Source organism: Puntigrus tetrazona, chromosome 14 (assembly GCF_018831695.1).
Source record: "Puntigrus tetrazona isolate hp1 chromosome 14, ASM1883169v1, whole genome shotgun sequence".
Lineage (NCBI taxonomy): Eukaryota > Metazoa > Chordata > Actinopteri > Cypriniformes > Cyprinidae > Puntigrus > Puntigrus tetrazona.
Genome location: NC_056712.1, coordinates 8,145,846 through 8,166,573, shown reverse-complemented (window position 1 = coordinate 8,166,573; position 20,728 = coordinate 8,145,846). Strand labels below are relative to the sequence as shown.

The following is a 20,728-nucleotide window of genomic DNA, read 5'->3' as shown; positions in this document are numbered from 1 at the left end:
TGGCTTGTGTGTGTGTGTGTGTGTGTGTGTGTGTGTGTGTGTGTGTGTGTGCAGGAGAGAGAGAAGGTTGAATATAGAACAGAACTTTGGGAACACTAGGTTCTGTTTCTGTCCACTTGAAACGTCCCATAAGCGTTCTTGCTGATGTCATTCTGCAGTACCCCAGCACACAGTCGCCTGCAGCACCACTCCATCTATCTATTCTCTATCTATTCCTCTGCACCGAAATCTGCACCGCACCGTTTACACACAATCGACAGTCACACACACGAAGCATAAACCACCGAGGATACAAATAATGTTTTTGAGTTTATAAACAATAGTATTTACAAGTAAGTAAATAATTAGGTCGCATGCGTGGGGAGCAGCTGGATTATATTTTTTGTGCACGTTTTTTTTCCAGGTTAATGGATTATAGGGGAATAGGGGTCAAACGTGTTTATTACAACAGCAGGTCACTAGATTACTACAATGTGTGTGGGTTACTTACATGATTATATGCTGTATAGTTTGGTGACCAAGATTTGAAAAAAAAAAAAAAAAAAAAGATATCCAACATAATGTATGTCACTGTATGCCATCACATTTTTCTCTCTTTGTCTGTCTGTATGTATGTGAGTGACTACAAATTGTTCTAGTGAAATCATCCTAAATCTGAAACAAATTTTATTAGAACAAATTTTATTAGTTGCATGAATACAACGCACAATAGGCAACTGAATAACACTGCAATGCTGTACAAATCATGCACAATATAATAAATATTACAGTCTAGATTTGTGATATGTGTGTTATCAGATTGCTCTGCCTTTGCTGAGTGGATTCCTTTCTGTCTTAACATTATGCCAGCTGCATTTTCATTTCCTCTGACATGGAGTGTAAGAGAGAGTGTGTGTGTGTGTGTGTGTGTGAAAGAGCTTTGGTTTCTTTGTTCCACAACTGACTCACAAATGAAAATCTCCACCTGGTGGCGGATCAGTGTAATGATTTATTGTGTGTTTTGGGTGCATGTAAATGTCTGTGTGTGTGTTTGTGTGTGCTTGCACTAGCTTTTGTATACAAAACGCTGCCACCAGTTTACACTTTAGCAGTGTTTGTCAATACGTCATTCATTCTTTCTGTTTCAATATGTGTTAGTGTGTCAGAATTGATTTGGTTTAATAGGTGATGACCTATTTACATCAGATTGTTCGTTTGTGTGTGTGTGTGTGTGTGTGTGTGATTTACGCATCATCTGTCCTTGTGAAACACTCTCTCCTCATTGGTTTTTCTGAGGGCGTGGCTCACACATCTGTGAACAAAACCAGGCAAAATGTAAATCAATACTCCGACCTCATTGGTCGATTATTCTCCTGAGAGCCTTACACGCATAAATCAGTTTCAATCACCATTCTCACCAGCATAGCTGTGCACGGTAACACCTCGGCCAATCAAATAGCCAGGAGCATCAAACAGAGTGCACTTAACCAATCAGGTAATGAAATAGCTGTTGCAGTGCGTGTCAGGAGCCAATCAGAGCTTTTGGTCAGTGTGAGCAGCCAGAGCATCTCTCAGCAGAAGCCGTTTCGTCACATGCTGCTTTAGCCTTATTACCTAAAAAGCCTATTTATGGGATTGAAGGGGATTTTATTTTTCATGCGCAAACAAAACATTTTTTCTCTTTATGTTCCTTCGTTTCATACCAAACTCACAAACATCGAAGCTCATTCTTTTAAACTAGAAGTATAAATGTATATTTTAAATCTCCTTTCATTGTAATATAAGGTTTATATGACGATGTCCCATTAAAATTATTCATTTGAATTGCATAAATTCCATAAATGTATATATTCTTTATATCAATGTATATGCTTTTTCTTTTCTTTTTTTTTAAATATATTTTTGTATGGAATATATCACTGTTGTGTTTTAGCAATATGTGACCCCGGACCACAAAACCAGTCATAAATAGCGCAGGCATATATTGTCCTATCATAATAAACCATAGATCAGCAAAAAGCGCATTTATTCAGCTTTTAGATTTCAAATAAATATCAAATAAATTACCCTTATGCCTAGACTTACTGAGCAGTGCATTGTGACAGATGAAATGATTTGGGCTTTTATCTGTCTCATTTGGCCGTCTAACCTTTTTCAAGTGAATTAGAGATGATTGAATTCTGGTGCATATGAGTTTCGGGCTTTGAGCCGAATTGTGGTGAGCATCTACAGTAATCGTTATTGTTAATGAATAAAACGTCATTTCTGTCCCTTTATTAAATGTATCAGTATTTGTTAAAGTGCAGCTTTATGAATTGGAGGTTAATGTGCATGTACTGTATGTGCCTGGCCTTGTTACTGTCTCTTTGACAGACCCGTCCTGCCCTGTCCCATTTCCGTCAGAGCAACTGTGGAAAGCAATCTGAGCACAGATTTAGAAATGAAAGATTAAACTCTAGTTGGATTAAAATTCTCTCAGAGTTTCATCTTTCTCAAGATTCGCACTTGTGTGTGTGTGTGTTTGATGGCATCTGCTCAGTTAATATTAACACATGGTGGAATTAATTTGCTTTTGATTAAAAATGTATCAAAACCAGAATTTAATCTGAAATATTTGATTGCTTATGGCGCAATTCGAATGTAAAAGAAGCACAGAAACAGAGGGCAAAGGCATGAAATGGGTTGTAAAATGCGTGTGGCCTACGGGAGGGATGGTTTTTCAGCCAACGGATTTCCAACTTAAAATATAGCTTGTAACAGATCTAAGTGTTAGTCACAATTTCATCCAGCTTGTCTGCTTATTAATCTTACACACTGAAGCATTTCCTTCTCCTCGCAGATCTGTCTATATGTCATTGAGAAGGCAGCTGCATTTGTCTCTTTCTAAGAACCTGTAGTCTTGTCATATTTTGTGTGTAAGTACCAGCTTTTTACTGAAAGATTACATCCTCTTAAAGTCAAACACTTAATCAGGAGAAACACATAATTTTGCAGCACATTTTTTCATATATTCTTTTGTCTACGTCTAGCACATATTCCCATCTTTTTAATTACATATATATATATATATATATATATATATATATATATATATATATATATATATATATATATATATATATATATATATATATAAAATAAAAAATTCACATGTGATCCAGTAACATAAACCGGGTTAATTCTTATTCCATGCTGGGTCCTTTTTCACTCAGAAATCGCTAATAAATGTTACAAATAATTACAAACATGGCATTTTAAAGTATAAGGGCTGCAGTTGTATTTTCTTTTGTCTTGTTTCTGGTGTGGTGTTATTTTGATTTCTTTATGTAGATGGCAAATGTCAGGTGTAACAATGCTGTAATCTGTTGAATGTTTAATGCGCAGTAGGGTGTGTTAGCAGTGTTTTTGGCTCGTAGCAGAAGCGTGTTTGTGGGGGAGGTGATAGGAGTCAGCAGGACCGTGTCTCTATGCTGCTGTTGCAACACATCACTGCTTGAGCTGACCTGTGTGTGTGTGTGTGTGAGAGAGAGAGAGAGAGAGAGAGAGAGAGAGAGAGAGACAGAGAGACAGAGAGAGATGCAGATGAGAAAGATTATAATTTCCTCATCCTGTCTGTCAGATGGATGACTCGCTTTTAATGTTAATATTCATGAGATAGTAATGAAACACCGTGATTTACAGCTCATTTGATCAATTGTCTTTAGTATCGCCTCACTCTCACTTAAAGCAGAATGGGGTCTCGGAAAAATCCCCCTCCTGCTGTAATGCGGTTTCCGTGGCAACAGGCGTACTCTGCGGAGCGGGATCTTCTGCTGCCTGACAACATCACCCCTCCCCCTTTCTCCTCTCTCTCTCTCTTTCCCAGGGACATATGTACGTACAACGTATGCGCCTATATAGCCATACTAACCTTTTCTCTTACTAAATCCTGATTCTCTGATAAATATAACGGTTCACAGAGCATCCACTCTTTCCGTCTCTCTATAATCAATCAGATATCAGATCAGATTACCACAGTGAGATATTAAAGACCCTTCCTCACACATCTCTAGTGGCAGCCCCACCCTTGATGATATCACACACACTATCCAACCGCCCCCTCTGGTGTTCACAGTGCTTCCACGCATCCTCAGGCTTTTTTTTTACCCTCACGCATGCACGCAGACACAGAAAGGTCAGATCCAGCCTCTGGTTAATGAATATGCCATAGTAAGAATTCTGTTGCATTCATTCAGTATGCTTCATTTCAATAATGTTTCTACACATGCACGTTCAAGCATCATATTTTGAATGCTGTTATTGATCATAGGCTCATTTTAGTGCAAATTAAACAGCGGTTATTGAGACTAATAACTCGGTGCATATCTAAAAGTAAGCTTTCCCATTTTTTTTTCATCAAGATTTTTTATTCTTTATTCAGAGTTCCCTAATAACTATATATCATTTTACATATTAAATGAAAAGGATATAGGATGTGTATAGCGTTTCCCGCTATATTAAAAGATAAATAAATTAGGGCTATGTTTACAATAAGCTACGTTAATCACTATTATTATTTGTAAATGTGCAAACAGACTTGTTCTTATCAGTGAGACTTCTTTATAATATTTGCTAAAATAAAGAAAAGTGTAGTCAATTTTCAGAAAGGATTCTGTAACATTTTTGGGCCGGTGCTATTGTTTATTTGCTACATTACTCTATTGTCTGAGAAGACTTGCTATTTCTATGGCCTAGTGTGATGTGCCTTCATATTTTTTGTTACCAGTGCAGGGGATTATGATTATTAATATTTGAAATCATTTTGAGGGAATAGAAATAGGGCATTTGAGGCTGCTAGCGGAACCTAATCCCTGGATTACACAGAATTTGAACGTAAATTCCATCTCTATTTATCTCTCTCTATCTCTCCTGCCTCGGTCACACACATCTTCAGGAAACATGCGGTGAAATATTAAGAATGCCCCACTTTTACGTGATTTATTTCTCTCACATGCGCTCTCGTTTATAAAGCGTCTCGTTCGTATAGGAAAAAGCAAGAAATGAGGAGATTATTTGCGTGTGTGGGTATTTAAAAATTCTATATTCTTTTAAAATCATGCGGCTCCAACACGCTCAGTCTAACTACACACACTCGTTATTCAAAAATAAATCTCGGGCAGTATACAGACGCTTGCTTTTATACTTTGTAATTAAATGCATCGACAATCATACCTTTTTTTGATAGAATAATGTCTAACTGCAACAAAAACAAAAATTTTCTCTGCACTCTTTATATATTCTTAAATACATTTTTGTTTGCTTGTTTGTTTTTGAGTTACAGAAAGTCTAACCGGTTTGACTATACGCTTCAATTTAAATGACATTCAAGTGAATCCTTTATATAAGTTAGTAACTTAAATCAGAAGTGCATATTTTCTTTTTAACTTTCTCTTATCTTAATTTAATGTGTGGTGACACCCATATACATAAGAGCAGAGGTTCTTCTCGACAGGTAAGCTTGCTCTTTGCTAAGTTAATATGTATATTTTACACCATTATTAATATTATGAATATTGATATAATGCATTATTGTAACATTTAATATTTATTATTCTTAGCATCTTACAACAGTAACACATTAAGCGCCAACCTTTGTAGAAAAAATTAAGCCTCCCTGTAGATTAATAAGTATTTTGCTATATATATATAATAATATTTTTTTTTTTTTTTTTATCCTTATACTATATGAAATAACCTACCTTGTTTGCTACTGCCGTTTGATTATGTTGTTTGAAAACAATTTTTATATATATAATTCTGTTTGGTGATGTTTGGGTGTCAGGAAATACGCATATCAGTTTTAAAAGGGTTTATTTATTTTTCTGATTAGTTCTTCAGCTAATGTTTAGCGGAAAGGAACGTGCTTATGCAGATTTCTGGATTTATTTCAAGCACTTGGTTAGTAAGAGTTTAAAAGTAAACGGTAAACTTTTCCTGACTATACATACTAAATCAAGGAACAGATGAGGATTTCTCGAGGGCTTTTTACAAATGACTTGCAAACCTTTTATCTAATTTAATTACATTTAGCTTTATGTAAGGCTATGTAGCTTTCTGGGAAAAGCCGTGAAAATAGGGTGCAATGTGAAATGTCTATGTGAAATGTAAAGAGTAAAACTGATTATTTTGTCTTGGTAATGTAAAGTAAGATAAACATATTTAGTTGCAGTAGGCCTAGTACACTTAACCCTTGTATATCAGTATAATTCTTCAAGTATTTTAAACCCCATAAACTGCAGTTAATGTAGAAGCCACTATGTGTCGCTCTTGTTCCACTAGCTGTGTTAAAGGTGTGTCTCTCCTCCTCCTCCTCCTCCTCCTAATCATGACCAGCCCCCTTCTCTCTCTCTCTCTCTCTTTCTCTGTCTGTCTTCGCTCTCTGATTCTCTCACCATCTCCTTCGTGTATCTCTTGTATTAAACCTCTTCGCTATAGAACGTCGGATTTAGATGCGAAAAACCATCTAGGCATTTATGGAATATTGTATGCTGATTTGGGCTGGCTTTGAGGATTTCTGACGGATGCAAAACTTCCATGCTTTTGGATTTATGGGTTTGTCCTGAGGATAAAAGAAAATACACGGCTGTTTCCTTTTGTCTGTGGTGGCCCGGAACAGATCCTTTCCTCAACTCTCATTCGTTTTGATGGCGATTTTCAGAATTACTGTGGAGGCAAAATAAGCAAAGATGTTTACATCTTCACAGAGGTATTTGCTAGCCTGCTTCTCATTTGCTTTGACCTGTCATTTCTTAAAGGCTGTAACCGGCCAGATCTCATACAGCGTGTCGGAGGAGGTGAAACAGGGAACCACAGCCGGTAATGTAGCTAAAGACATGAACCTTTCAGTAAAAGATCTGCAATCCAGAGGCTTCCGTATCGTGTCGGCTTCTAAAAAGCAGTATTTTAGCTTGAATGCAGAGACGGGAGCTTTGCAGGTGAGCGAAAGGATCGATCGAGAGGAGCTTTGCTCAAGCGTAATCTCGTGCTCCGTTAATCTGGAAATCGTAGTGAACGGTCCACTTCAGCTCTACCGGGTAAGAATTAACGTTCTTGATATTAATGACAACTCTCCAGTGTTTCCCATGAGCTCTGTAGTGATTAACGTTAGTGAAAGCACCGCGCCCGGTGTGCGCTTTCCATTGGAGAGCGCGCATGACGCCGATATTGGAGTGAATTCAGTAAAAACGTATAAACTTACACCTAACGATTTTTTCACGTTAGATGTACAAACGCATAGTGATAAAACGATCTCCGCCGAGTTAGTGCTTCAGAAGGCTTTGGACAGAGAGAAGACGCCGCGACTCGAGTTCACAGTGACTGCGGTAGATGGCGGATCCCCTGCCAGGACTGGAACCGTAACGATCGAAGTCAACGTAATAGATACAAACGACAACGCTCCCGTTTTTAGTAAACCGTTATATAAAGTCTCCATAGCCGAGCACGCGCCAACTGGCACCACGGTAATCAGACTACAGGCTCGAGATCTAGATGAAGGATTGAATGCGGAGATAGTTTACTCATTTATTAGTCGGACACCCCAAAATATTTTGGAGAAGTTTGAAATTGACGCGCAAAGTGGCGATGTCAGAATTAAGGGTGATGTTGATTATGAGGAGAACGGCGCTTTTGAAATCCGAGTCCAAGCCACCGATAAAGGTCCAGTGACTATGTCGGGTCATACTAAGCTTTTAATAGAGGTGCTAGACATTAATGATAACCCCCCGGACGTGAGTGTGACGTCACTTCTTAGCCCTGTAGATGAAAATGCAGGAAAAGGAACGGTAATAGCCCTAATGACGGTATCAGATCTAGACTCGGGTAAAAACGGAGCAGTGCACGTTCGCCTTGCCAACTCCAATCCATTTAAACTACAGTCGTCTTTTCAGAATTACTATTCGTTGGTTTTAAATGGCGTATTGGATCGGGAAAACGTCACAGAGTATAACATTACAGTCATTGCTGAAGACGAAGGGTCGCCGCCAATGTCCAGAGCGAAAGTAATACAAGTGCAGGTCTCTGATGTGAATGACAATGCGCCTCGCTTCCCAAATTCTGTAGTTTATGCATATCTGCGCGAAAACAGCAAAGTTGGCTCCATTATATCCACATTGACTGCCTCTGACGCGGATGCCATGGAGAATGCACATATAACGTACTCTTTACTGCAAAGTTCTGTCACTGGTACACCTGTTTCAGCGCTCCTTAAAGTAAACTCAATGACAGGAGAGATCGAGAGCATGCAGTCGTTTAACTATGAGGAAATAAAAACGTTTGAGTTTAAAGTTCAGGCCACAGACTCTGGTGTTCCTCCGCTCAGCAGTAACGTGAGCGTCAATGTTTTTATCCTGGACGAGAACGACAACAGTCCCGGGATTCTGGCGCCCTATTCCGAGCTCGGTTCCGTGAACACCGAGAACATTCCCTATTCTGCTGATGCGGGCTACTTTGTGGCCAAGATCAGGGCTGTAGATGCAGACTCTGGGTACAACGCGCTGCTGTCTTACCACATCTCTGAACCCAAAGGAAACAATCTGTTCCGAATCGGAAGCAGCAGCGGGGAGATCAGGACTAAGAGGAGAATGAGTGACAATGACCTGAAAACTCACCCGCTGCTCATTTTGGTTTGTGATAACGGAGAGCCCTCACTGTCAGCGACTGTGTCTATTGATGTTGTGGTTGTTGAAAACGCAGGTGACGTCCAGACTCCGTTCAGACACGCGCCGATAAAGGAGGAGAGTTTCTCGGATTTAAATCTGTATTTGCTGATCGCCATCGTGTGCGTGTCCGTCATCTTTTTCCTGAGTCTCATCAGTTTGATAGCTGTAAAATGTCACAGGACAGACAGTAGTTTGGGCAGGTACAGCGCCCCGATGATCACCACTCACCCTGACGGGAGCTGGTCTTACTCCAAATCTACTCAGCAGTATGACGTGTGTTTTAGCTCGGACACGCTGAAGAGTGACGTAGTGGTTTTCCCTGCGTCATTTCCTCCTGGAGATGCAGAACTGATCAGTATTAATGGAGGAGACACTTTTACCAGAACTCAAACACTTCCTAATAAAGAAAAGGTAAGGTATTAAAGTGTTTCATTGCAATTACTTTTATTTAGTTATTTTAATTAGCGGGGCATCTAATATAATTGACTAGGTTTCACTGAAAGACAGTTTTATTACAAATTTCTGAGATGTAATTGTTAAAACTGGATTAATGCTTAATAATGTTTTGCTAAAGTAAACAAACTTATAGGAATGACTTAATATCAGAATTACACCGTAAGACCAAAACCTTGCGCTTTGTGGAGCTGTCCGTGGTTCTGAACTTGTGGTCTTTTCACAACTTTCTCTGTTTCTCCTGTATATATAATGTATGTGTGTGTCCAATATATACATTTACATATACTGACTAAATGGAGACATTCCATTGGCGTAAAGGTTTTTATACTGTACAATCTGTGTGCTTTTGCACTGCACCAACCCTAAACCTATTTATTTTTCATTTCTCAAGAAAATAAATAAATGAACATAAAAAATAAAAAACCTTGTTTAGTCTATTTAGGAACCAGTTTTGCAAATGAAGGTTTTCTTTTGGAGATTTTATCAAGTTTACCTCCCTTTGGCTACAGTTTGGTCCCCAGAATATGGTTAAGTAGGTACGCGCACGCAGTCAAAGTATTGTAGTAATAGTTAGAAAAGACAATTAACTTCAATAGTATATGATTATTTGTTTGGGATCATTTAAAGAGGGTTGTGCATATGAATGCATAAATCCGCGTGGTGTCGCTATAGTCCGTTGAATCTCGAGCTGTCTCCAGTGTCTGGAAGCCCCTCCCGGTTTTATCTGGGAGGAGTTTTCTCATGGCTTTGTTTCAGAGAGACTGGACGCAGAAGAGAGTGCGCGCGGGCCTCGGGTTGTTTTTTGTCGCTAAAATGGAATATTGTTCATTATTTCTTTACTCACGTTGATGAACCTGGAATACAGACTGCTCTTTCGTGGATCATTGCACGGGATTCACCGGATGTAACGATGTTCTCGCCGTGCAGAAGGAAATCTATCGTGGTGTGTGTCGTGCTCGTTGTTTTAGAGTGCTGTCGGGACGCGGTATCAGGACAGCTCTCTTATTCCGTCTCAGAGGAGCTTAATCCGGGAACATCGGTGGGAAATATCGCTAAGGATCTAAACCTTAATGTTCAGGAACTGGAGTCGCGCGTGTTTCAGATTGTCACGGGATCCAAGAAAAAATATTTCGAGGTAAATCTAAAAACTGGATTTCTTTATGTGAGCGACAGAATAGACCGAGAGGAGCTTTGTGCCAAAGCATCTAAATGTACTCTCAGCGTAGAAGCGGTTATCAACAACCCACTGAAGCTTTATCAAATAGAAATTAATATTCTGGATGTAAATGATAACTCTCCGTCCTTTACTGCTAAAACTCAGTATTTAGACGTCGCTGAGAACACTTTACCGGGAGTAAAATTTCCTCTTTCGTATGCGTCTGACGCGGATGTAGGAAAAAATACCGTGAGCACATATAAATTAAGCCAAAATGAGTATTTCTCTTTAGCTGTGCACAAAGGAGGAGAGCAGAGTGTCTCTGCCGAGCTAGTTTTACAAAAAGCGTTAGACCGAGAGAAACAGCCTGTGATACAGCTCACTCTTACCGCTGCAGACGGAGGAAATCCACCAAGATCAGGCACGTCTCAGATAAGTATTAGAGTTTTAGATAATAATGATAACGCTCCTGTGTTTAGTCGCTCCTTGTATAAAGCTGATCTTGTTGAAGACGTACCGATTGGTACCACTGTAATAATTCTAAACGCAACAGACAAAGATGAGGGAACAAATAGTGAGATTATCTATTCGCTTAGAGAGACAGATCAAGATCACATTTTAGACATTTTTCAAATTGATCCGAATACTGGTGTTATCACAGTCAAAGGCAATATAGATTTCGAGGAGAACAATGCGTTTGAGATCCGCGCACAGGCCAGTGATAAAGGACAGCCTCCGATGTCCACGCACTGCAAAGTCCTGGTGGAGGTGCTGGATATTAACGACAATGAGCCCGAGATAACCGTGACCTCACTCCTAAATACAGTGAAAGAGGACGCCAGTGTAAGCACTGCTGTAGCTCTCGTGTCAGTGATCGACAGGGACGGCGGCAAAAACGGTGTAGTTCATTGTGTCGTGTCCAACAAAGTGCCTTTTAAACTTGAGACGAATTACAAAAATTATTACTCTCTGGTTGTAGACGGTCCTCTAGACAGAGAGCGCGCGTCCGAGTATAAGGTGACTATCACAGCTACTGATGAAGGGACTCCTCCTCTCCAGCACCAGTGTCATTACTGTACACGTTTCTGATGTGAATGACAACGAGCCGCGCTTTCCAGAGCCCGTCATTAATGTTTATGTGAAAGAGAACAGTCAGATCGGAGCTGTTATTCATACAGTATCTGCTTTTGATCCCGACGAAGGAGATAATGCTCGGATAACATATTCTTTACTAGAAAGCTCGAAAAGCGGCCCGGTGACATCCATGATCAACATAAACTCTGACAGTGGAGATATACACAGTTTACAGTCGTTTAACTACGAAGAGACCAAAACGTTCGGGTTTAAAGTTCAGGCCACAGACTCTGGTGTTCCTCCGCTCAGCAGTAACGTGAGCGTCAATGTTTTTATCCTGGACGAGAACGACAACAGTCCCGGGATTCTGGCGCCCTATTCCGAGCTCGGTTCCGTGAACACCGAGAACATTCCCTATTCTGCTGATGCGGGCTACTTTGTGGCCAAGATCAGGGCTGTAGATGCAGACTCTGGGTACAACGCGCTGCTGTCTTACCACATCTCTGAACCCAAAGGAAACAATCTGTTCCGAATCGGAAGCAGCAGCGGGGAGATCAGGACTAAGAGGAGAATGAGTGACAATGACCTGAAAACTCACCCGCTGCTCATTTTGGTTTGTGATAACGGAGAGCCCTCACTGTCAGCGACTGTGTCTATTGATGTTGTGGTTGTTGAAAACGCAGGTGACGTCCAGACTCCGTTCAGACACGCGCCGATAAAGGAGGAGAGTTTCTCGGATTTAAATCTGTATTTGCTGATCGCCATCGTGTGCGTGTCCGTCATCTTTTTCCTGAGTCTCATCAGTTTGATAGCTGTAAAATGTCACAGGACAGACAGTAGTTTGGGCAGGTACAGCGCCCCGATGATCACCACTCACCCTGACGGGAGCTGGTCTTACTCCAAATCTACTCAGCAGTATGACGTGTGTTTTAGCTCGGACACGCTGAAGAGTGACGTAGTGGTTTTCCTGCGTCATTTCCTCCTGGAGATGCAGAACTGATCAGTATTAATGGAGGAGACACTTTTACCAGAACGCAAACACTTCCTAATAAAGAGAAGGTAAGATAATTAAATTAAAAGCAAGCTAAAGACATTATTTTGTTTGCTGTGGTTTGGTGCTGCTGTTTATTTTTCTTGTATTCGTCTTGCTGTTCAAATATATAAACGAAGAAGAAAATAACATTCGTTTCGTTTATTCCCTATTTCCTTCGCTTATAGTTTTAAACTGCATTCTGTCCATGGTGCTGAAAACTCTGATGCTAAAAGACATGCAAAACCTTAGTTATATTGCTGACAATTATAGGTTGCTTTTTGACTATTTGTGTCTCAATTACATTCACAATATGAGCTAAAAATTTTTCATGTTCATGTGCTTCCTGCCCGGTCTGAAAGTGTCTACTGTCCATGGTGCTGATAGCCTTGATCATAGATAGCATTATAGATAGCATAGATAGCATTATAATAACACAATCACAATCACAATCATAATCACAATCACTTGATTTATTTGATAGTGTTATTTGTTGCTTTTGTGCAGTAATTTCGCTTCGCGTGGATTTAATTGCAGTCTGTAAAATACACGAGCGAAGAGCTGTCCGTGGTTCTGAACTTGTTTTACGTAAAGTAAACTCAAAAGAGAATAGACGAACGGAACTAAACGCCGGTAACGAACGGGAGAAGTTAAAAAACGGTTCGTTTTACGACGGATATATGCCATTTTATGGAGCTTTAAAATAAAGGCCAATGTTCACCAGTATTATCAAGGTCGGAAGAGTCAGGATTTTTTTTTTTTTTTTTTTTTTTTTTTTTTTTTTTGAAACTTTGTCTGAAAGACGAAAGTCAAAAACACCTAGAATGGCTTGAGGGTCAGTAGATTATGAGCTAATTTTCATTTTTCGTGTAAACTATTCCTTTTAATAAACGAAAGTTTACATATTTTCAACAATATGTTATTATTAATATCATTACTGGCATGTTTATTATTAATGCACCTTTCCATAACAACACGATGTGTATCGTTCGGGTTCCTGTAGGCTATTTTTTAGATTTCATCTGTTGTATTGCTTGTTTTATCCAGTATATCTTGGATCATCTGATTGTGATCAGTGGCGTCTTATATATCAAGATATGGCGGATTGGTTCCTACGTTATCTTTTCAATATGTTGCGTAAGTTTGATGTCCAAAAAAATGCGGGGTATTTTGAAGTATAGAGCATGTTTGTCCACACGGTGTCAGTGGCTACCCGTGTAATATTGTCCTGCATCTCGGTAAAGCTCCTCCTTTCGTTGGGCAGGGATCCTCGCCTCGTCAGAGGTCTTTGTTTGAAAGGACTGGGACGCTTTGGGTTGATATCTCGGTGTTTTGAAAGAAAGCAGCAAGCGTGTTACGGAATATGTGAATTATATATATATATATATTTTTTTTTGTTTAAGCCACAGTTTTACTAACCTGAGGAAGTATGGACATGACAGAACGCTGCCGGGGATTTAAGTGGATTTTTATCGTGCTTTTCTTTAATAACTGGAGTTACGCAAACGGGCAGATTGTGTATTCCGTATCGGAGGAGGTGAACACTGGGACCACGGTAGGAAATTTAGCAAAGGATCTGAACTTGAACGTGCAAGACCTCGAGAGGAGAGGATTTCAGATCGTCACGGGTTCAAACAAAAGATATTTTGATCTACATGCAAAGAATGGGATTCTCTTTGTCAGGGAAAGAATAGACCGAGAGGAGCTCTGCGGCAGGAGCTCGAAATGCTCTTTAGAGTTGGAGGCCATTGTTAATGCGCCGATGAACATATACAGATTCGAGGTAAATATTTTAGATGTTAACGACAATGCACCGACGTTCCGCACCTCAAAACTGTATCTTAATATTTCTGAGCAGACATATCCTGGGCAGAGGTTTACATTACCAAGCGCTTTCGATCTCGATGCTGGAGTTAATTCGATAAAAAGCTATAAGCTGAGTCCGAATGAGCATTTTTCTTTGGATGTTCAGAGCGGAGGAGATCAGAGTGTGTCTGCTGAGTTAGTGCTGCAGAAAGCTTTAGATCGAGAAAAACAGCCGGTGATCCAGCTCACACTGACCGCCGTAGACGGAGGAAAACCTCCGAGATCAGGTACGACACAGATCATAGTTAATGTAGTAGATGTGAACGATAATATCCCTGTGTTCGACAAGCCACTTTATAAAGTGCGCATACCGGAAAATTCACCACCCGGTGCTTCCGTGATCACGGTGAACGCGAAAGATGCAGACGAGGGTGTCAACGGTGAAGTCATGTACTCCTTTATAAATCATGATCATGATAACAGTGTAAATGCTTTCTCTATCAACACAGTTACTGGCGAGATAATCATAAAAGGTCGTATAGATTATGAAGAAACCGCTGCGATTGAGATTCGTATTCAGGCAGAGGATAAGGGTCCAAATCCGCGAGCATCACATTGTAAGGTCTTAGTCGAAGTGATTGACGTAAACGATAACGTACCAGAAATAAGCATGATGTCTTTGGTTAATGAAATAAGGGAGGACTCGCCTCCAGGTACGATGGTGGGATTAATCACAGTTAAAGATGGCGACGCTGGTAAAAATGGTGTTGTGCAGCTTAAAATAATAGATTCTGTGCCATTTAGCTTAGAAAATACTTACAAAAGCAGATATTCCTTAATGGTTAACGGTCCTCTAGACAGAGAGCGCGCGTCCGAGTATAAGGTGACTATCACAGCTACTGATGAAGGGACTCCTCCTCTCTCCAGCACCAGTGTCATTACTGTACACGTTTCTGATGTGAATGACAACGAGCCGCGCTTTCCAGAGCCCGTCATTAATGTTTATGTGAAAGAGAACAGTCAGATCGGAGCTGTTATTCATACAGTATCTGCTTTTGATCCCGACGAAGGAGATAATGCTCGGATAACATATTCTTTACTAGAAAGCTCGAAAAGCGGCCCGGTGACATCCATGATCAACATAAACTCTGACAGTGGAGATATACACAGTTTACAGTCGTTTAACTACGAAGAGACCAAAACGTTCGGGTTCAAAGTTCAGGCCACAGACTCTGGTGTTCCTCCGCTCAGCAGTAACGTGAGCGTCAATGTTTTATCCTGGACGAGAACGACAACAGTCCCGGGATTCTGGCGCCCTATTCCGAGCTCGGTTCCGTGAACACCGAGAACATTCCCTATTCTGCTGATGCGGGCTACTTTGTGGCCAAGATCAGGGCTGTAGATGCAGACTCTGGGTACAACGCGCTGCTGTCTTACCACATCTCTGAACCCAAAGGAAACAATCTGTTCCGAATCGGAAGCAGCAGCGGGGAGATCAGGACTAAGAGGAGAATGAGTGACAATGACCTGAAAACTCACCCGCTGCTCATTTTGGTTTGTGATAACGGAGAGCCCTCACTGTCAGCGACTGTGTCTATTGATGTTGTGGTTGTTGAAAACGCAGGTGACGTCCAGACTCCGTTCAGACACGCGCCGATAAAGGAGGAGAGTTTCTCGGATTTAAATCTGTATTTGCTGATCGCCATCGTGTGCGTGTCCGTCATCTTTTTCCTGAGTCTCATCAGTTTGATAGCTGTAAAATGTCACAGGACAGACAGTAGTTTGGGCAGGTACAGCGCCCCGATGATCACCACTCACCCTGACGGGAGCTGGTCTTACTCCAAATCTACTCAGCAGTATGACGTGTGTTTTAGCTCGGACACGCTGAAGAGTGACGTAGTGGTTTTCCCTGCGTCATTTCCTCCTGGAGATGCAGAACTGATCAGTATTAATGGAGGAGACACTTTTACCAGAACGCAAACACTTCCTAATAAAGAGAAGGTAAGAAACTGAAGGATTTTCATTTCGGTATTTTTTTGTAGTTTTGTGGCACTTAGTGGGACTTTTAAAGTTTTCTGTCATTGACCTCTTTTTATTGACAGACATTACTTATTTCTGAGAATTAAAATGTTAAAAGTGGCTTAATGGTGAATAGTGTTTTTTTTTTTTTCCTGAAATAAACATAATTAAATGAATAGTTTAATATGTTGTTTAATTATTAATTCTCGCACGTTTGTGGAGCTGTCCGTGGTTCTGAGCCTGTCCTGACCTTTTACATCCAACAACTACTTCTGCCTTCCCTTTATTTTCTCCTTCCTAATTTTTTTATTTACCATGCTTTATTTCCATAAACCAATGCTAGCTATGGTAATTAGTTTCAATAACCTCTATTAGTAAAAACTTGAAACCATAGTTCATTTTGGGAAACATGCCCAGATTTGTATTTTCAAACATGCTTAAATGTAAAATTATAGCTATGCTGTGCAAATTAATTACTGTTGCACGCATTCCTTTCAATTAATTCATGACAATGCTAATATATTCATTAGGTTATATTTGGTCAACCTATCGTACTACAAGGGACTTTAATACTATAGAACTTCATTTTTCTCATGTTGAAATGTAGTTAAGTTTATATATATATATATATATATATATATATATATATATATATATATATATATATATATATATATTTAACATGAAATATGAATACAGAATTTGTGTTTTGATAGCTATAATGCCCCATGTCCTCTAATATACTGGATACACCAAATATTTATTTATTTTCTTCTAGCATTAATTACAAATGACAAATAACAGCAATTTGATAAGATGGTCTTTTTTATGAAGGTTTTGATGGATATGAATGTATAAATCCGCGTGGTGTCGCTATAGTCCGTTGAATCTCGAGCTGTCTCCAGCGTCTGGAAGCCCTCCCGGTTTTATCTGGGAGGAGTTTTCTCATGGCTTTGTTTCAGAGAGACTGGACGCAGAAGAGAGTGCGCGCGGGCCTCGGGTTGTTTTTGTCGCTAAAATGGAATATTGTTCATTATTTCTTTACTCACGTTGATGAACCTGGAATACAGACTGCTCTTTCGTGGATCATTGCACGGGATTCACCGGATGTAACGATGTTCTCGCCGTGCAGAAGGAAATCTATCGTGGTGTGTGTCGTGCTCGTTGTTTTAGAGTGCTGTCGGGACGCGGTCTCAGGACAGCTCTCTTATTCCGTCTCAGAGGAGCTTAATCCGGGAACATCGGTGGGAAATATCGCTAAGGATCTAAACCTTAATGTTCAGGAACTGGAGTCGCGCGTGTTTCAGATTGTCACGGGATCCAAGAAAAAATATTTCGAGGTAAATCTTAAAACTGGATTTCTTTATGTGAGCGACAGAATAGACCGAGAGGAGCTTTGTGCCAAAGCATCTAAATGTACTCTCAGCGTAGAAGCGGTTATCAACAACCCACTGAAGCTTTATCAAATAGAAATTAATATTCTGGATGTAAATGATAACTCTCCGTCCTTTACTGCTAAAACTCAGTATTTAGACGTCGCTGAGAACACTTTACCGGGAGTAAAATTTCCTCTTTCGTATGCGTCTGACGCGGATGTAGGAAAAAATACCGTGAGCACATATAAATTAAGCCAAAATGAGTATTTCTCTTTAGCTGTGCACAAAGGAGGAGAGCAGAGTGTCTCTGCCGAGCTAGTTTTACAAAAAGCGTTAGACCGAGAGAAACAGCCTGTGATACAGCTCACTCTTACCGCTGCAGACGGAGGAAATCCACCAAGATCAGGCACGTCTCAGATAAGTATTAGAGTTTTAGATAATAATGATAACGCTCCTGTGTTTAGTCGCTCCTTGTATAAAGCTGATCTTGTTGAAGACGTACCGATTGGTACCACTGTAATAATTCTAAACGCAACAGACAAAGATGAGGGAACAAATAGTGAGATTATCTATTCGCTTAGAGAGACAGATCAAGATCACATTTTAGACATTTTTCAAATTGATCCGAATACTGGTGTTATCACAGTCAAAGGCAATATAGATTTCGAGGAGAACAATGCGTTTGAGATCCGCGCACAGGCCAGTGATAAAGGACAGCCTCCGATGTCCACGCACTGCAAAGTCCTGGTGGAGGTGCTGGATATTAACGACAATGAGCCCGAGATAACCGTGACCTCACTCCTAAATACAGTGAAAGAGGACGCCAGTGTAAGCACTGCTGTAGCTCTCGTGTCAGTGATCGACAGGGACGGCGGCAAAAACGGTGTAGTTCATTGTGTCGTGTCCAACAAAGTGCCTTTTAAACTTGAGACGAATTACAAAAATTATTACTCTCTGGTTGTAGACGGTCCTCTAGACAGAGAGCGCGCGTCCGAGTATAAGGTGACTATCACAGCTACTGATGAAGGGACTCCTCCTCTCTCCAGCACCAGTGTCATTACTGTACACGTTTCTGATGTGAATGACAACGAGCCGCGCTTTCCAGAGCCCGTCATTAATGTTTATGTGAAAGAACAGTCAGATCGGAGCTGTTATTCATACAGTATCTGCTTTTGATCCCGACGAAGGAGATAATGCTCGGATAACATATTCTTTACTAGAAAGCTCGAAAAGCGGCCCGGTGACATCCATGATCAACATAAACTCTGACAGTGGAGATATACACAGTTTACAGTCGTTTAACTACGAAGAGACCAAAACGTTCGGGTTTAAAGTTCAGGCCACAGACTCTGGTGTTCCTCCGCTCAGCAGTAACGTGAGCGTTAATGTTTTATCCTGGACGAGAACGACAACAGTCCCGGGATTCTGGCGCCCTATTCCGAGCTCGGTTCCGTGAACACCGAGAACATTCCCTATTCTGCTGATGCGGGCTACTTTGTGGCCAAGATCAGGGCTGTAGATGCAGACTCTGGGTACAACGCGCTGCTGTCTTACCACATCTCTGAACCCAAAGGAAACAATCTGTTCCGAATCGGAAGCAGCAGCGGGAGATCAGGACTAAGAGGAGAATGAGTGACAATGACCTGAAAACTCACCCGCTGCTCATTTTGGTTTGTGATAACGGAGAGCCCTCACTGTCAGCGACTGTGTCTATTGATGTTGTGGTTGTTGAAAACGCAGGTGACGTCCAGACTCCGTTCAGACACGCGCCGATAAAGGAGGAGAGTTTCTCGGATTTAAATCTGTATTTGCTGATCGCCATCGTGTGCGTGTCCGTCATCTTTTTCCTGAGTCTCATCAGTTTGATAGCTGTAAAATGTCACAGGACAGACAGTAGTTTGGGCAGGTACAGCGCCCCGATGATCACCACTCACCCTGACGGGAGCTGGTCTTACTCCAAATCTACTCAGCAGTATGACGTGTGTTTTAGCTCGGACACGCTGAAGAGTGACGTAGTGGTTTTCCCTGCGTCATTTCCTCCTGGAGATGCAGAACTGATCAGTATTAATGGAGGAGACACTTTTACCAGAACGCAAACACTTCCTAATAAAGAGAAGGTAAGAGAATTAAATTAAAAGCAAGCTAAAGACATTATTTTGTTTGCTGTGGTTTGGTGCTGCTGTTTATTTTTCTTGTATTCGTCTTGCTGTTCAAATATATAAACGAAGAAGAAAATAACATTCGTTTCGTTTATACCCTATTTCCTTCGCTTATAGTTTTAAACTGCATTCTGTCCATGGTGCTGAAAACTCTGATGCTAAAAGACATGCAAAACCTCAGTTATATTGCTGACAATTATAGGTTGCTTTTTGACTATTTGTGTCTCAATTACATTCACAATATGAGCTAAAAATTTTTCATGTTCATGTGCTTCCTGCCCGGTCTGAAAGTGTCTACTGTCCATGGTGCTGATAGCCTTGATCATAGATAGCATTATAGATAGCATAGATAGCATTATAATAACACAATCACAATCACAATCATAATCACAATCACTTGATTTATTTGATAGTGTTATTTGTTGCTTTTGTGCAGTAATTTCGCTTCGCGTGGATTTAATTGCAGTCTGTAAAATACACGAGCGAAGAGCTGTCCGTGGTTCTGAACTTGTTTTACGTAAAGTAAACTCAAAAGAGAATAGACGAACGGAACTAAACGCCGGTAACGAACGGGAGAAGTTAAAAAACGGTTCGTTTTACGACGGATATATGCCATTTTATGGAGCTTTAAAGTAAAGGCCAATGTTCACCAGTATTATCAAGGTCGGAAGAGTCAGGATTTTTTTTTTTTTTTTTTTTTTTTTTTTTTTTTGAAACTTTGTCTGAAAGACGAAAGTCAAAAACACCTAGAATTGCTTGAGGGTCAGTAGATTATGAGCTAATTTTCATTTTTCGTGTAAACTATTCCTTTTAATAAACGAAAGTTTACATATTTTCAACAATATGTTATTATTAATATCATTACTGGCATGTTTATTATTAATGCACGTTTCCATAACAACACGATGTGTATCGTTCGGGTTCCTGTAGGCTATTTTTTTAGATTTCATCTGTTGTATTGCTTGTTTTATCCAGTA

General features: G+C 40.3%; 1 protein-coding gene and 3 pseudogenes across 2 annotated transcripts in view; all 4 read left to right on the top strand.

The window, feature by feature from the left end:
• LOC122357473 (protocadherin alpha-C2-like) overlaps nucleotides 1–20,728 on the top strand; it is a 98,002-nt gene that overhangs the window by 13,312 nt on the left and 63,962 nt on the right. The window contains exon 1 of one of the 2 annotated variants that reach the window (XM_043256886.1): nucleotides 6,429–9,086. The exons of the other annotated variant lie outside the window; for it this stretch is intronic. Coding sequence (XP_043112821.1) covers nucleotides 6,705–9,086 — 2,382 coding nt within the window. The 5' untranslated portion in view covers nucleotides 6,429–6,704. Of the gene's footprint in view, nucleotides 1–6,428; nucleotides 9,087–20,728 lie in introns of those variants that run through there. 2 annotated transcript variants of the gene reach the window in all.
• On the top strand, nucleotides 9,862–12,429 carry LOC122357474 (annotated as a pseudogene).
• LOC122357483 lies at nucleotides 13,794–16,210 on the top strand (annotated as a pseudogene).
• LOC122357480 lies at nucleotides 17,229–19,727 on the top strand (annotated as a pseudogene).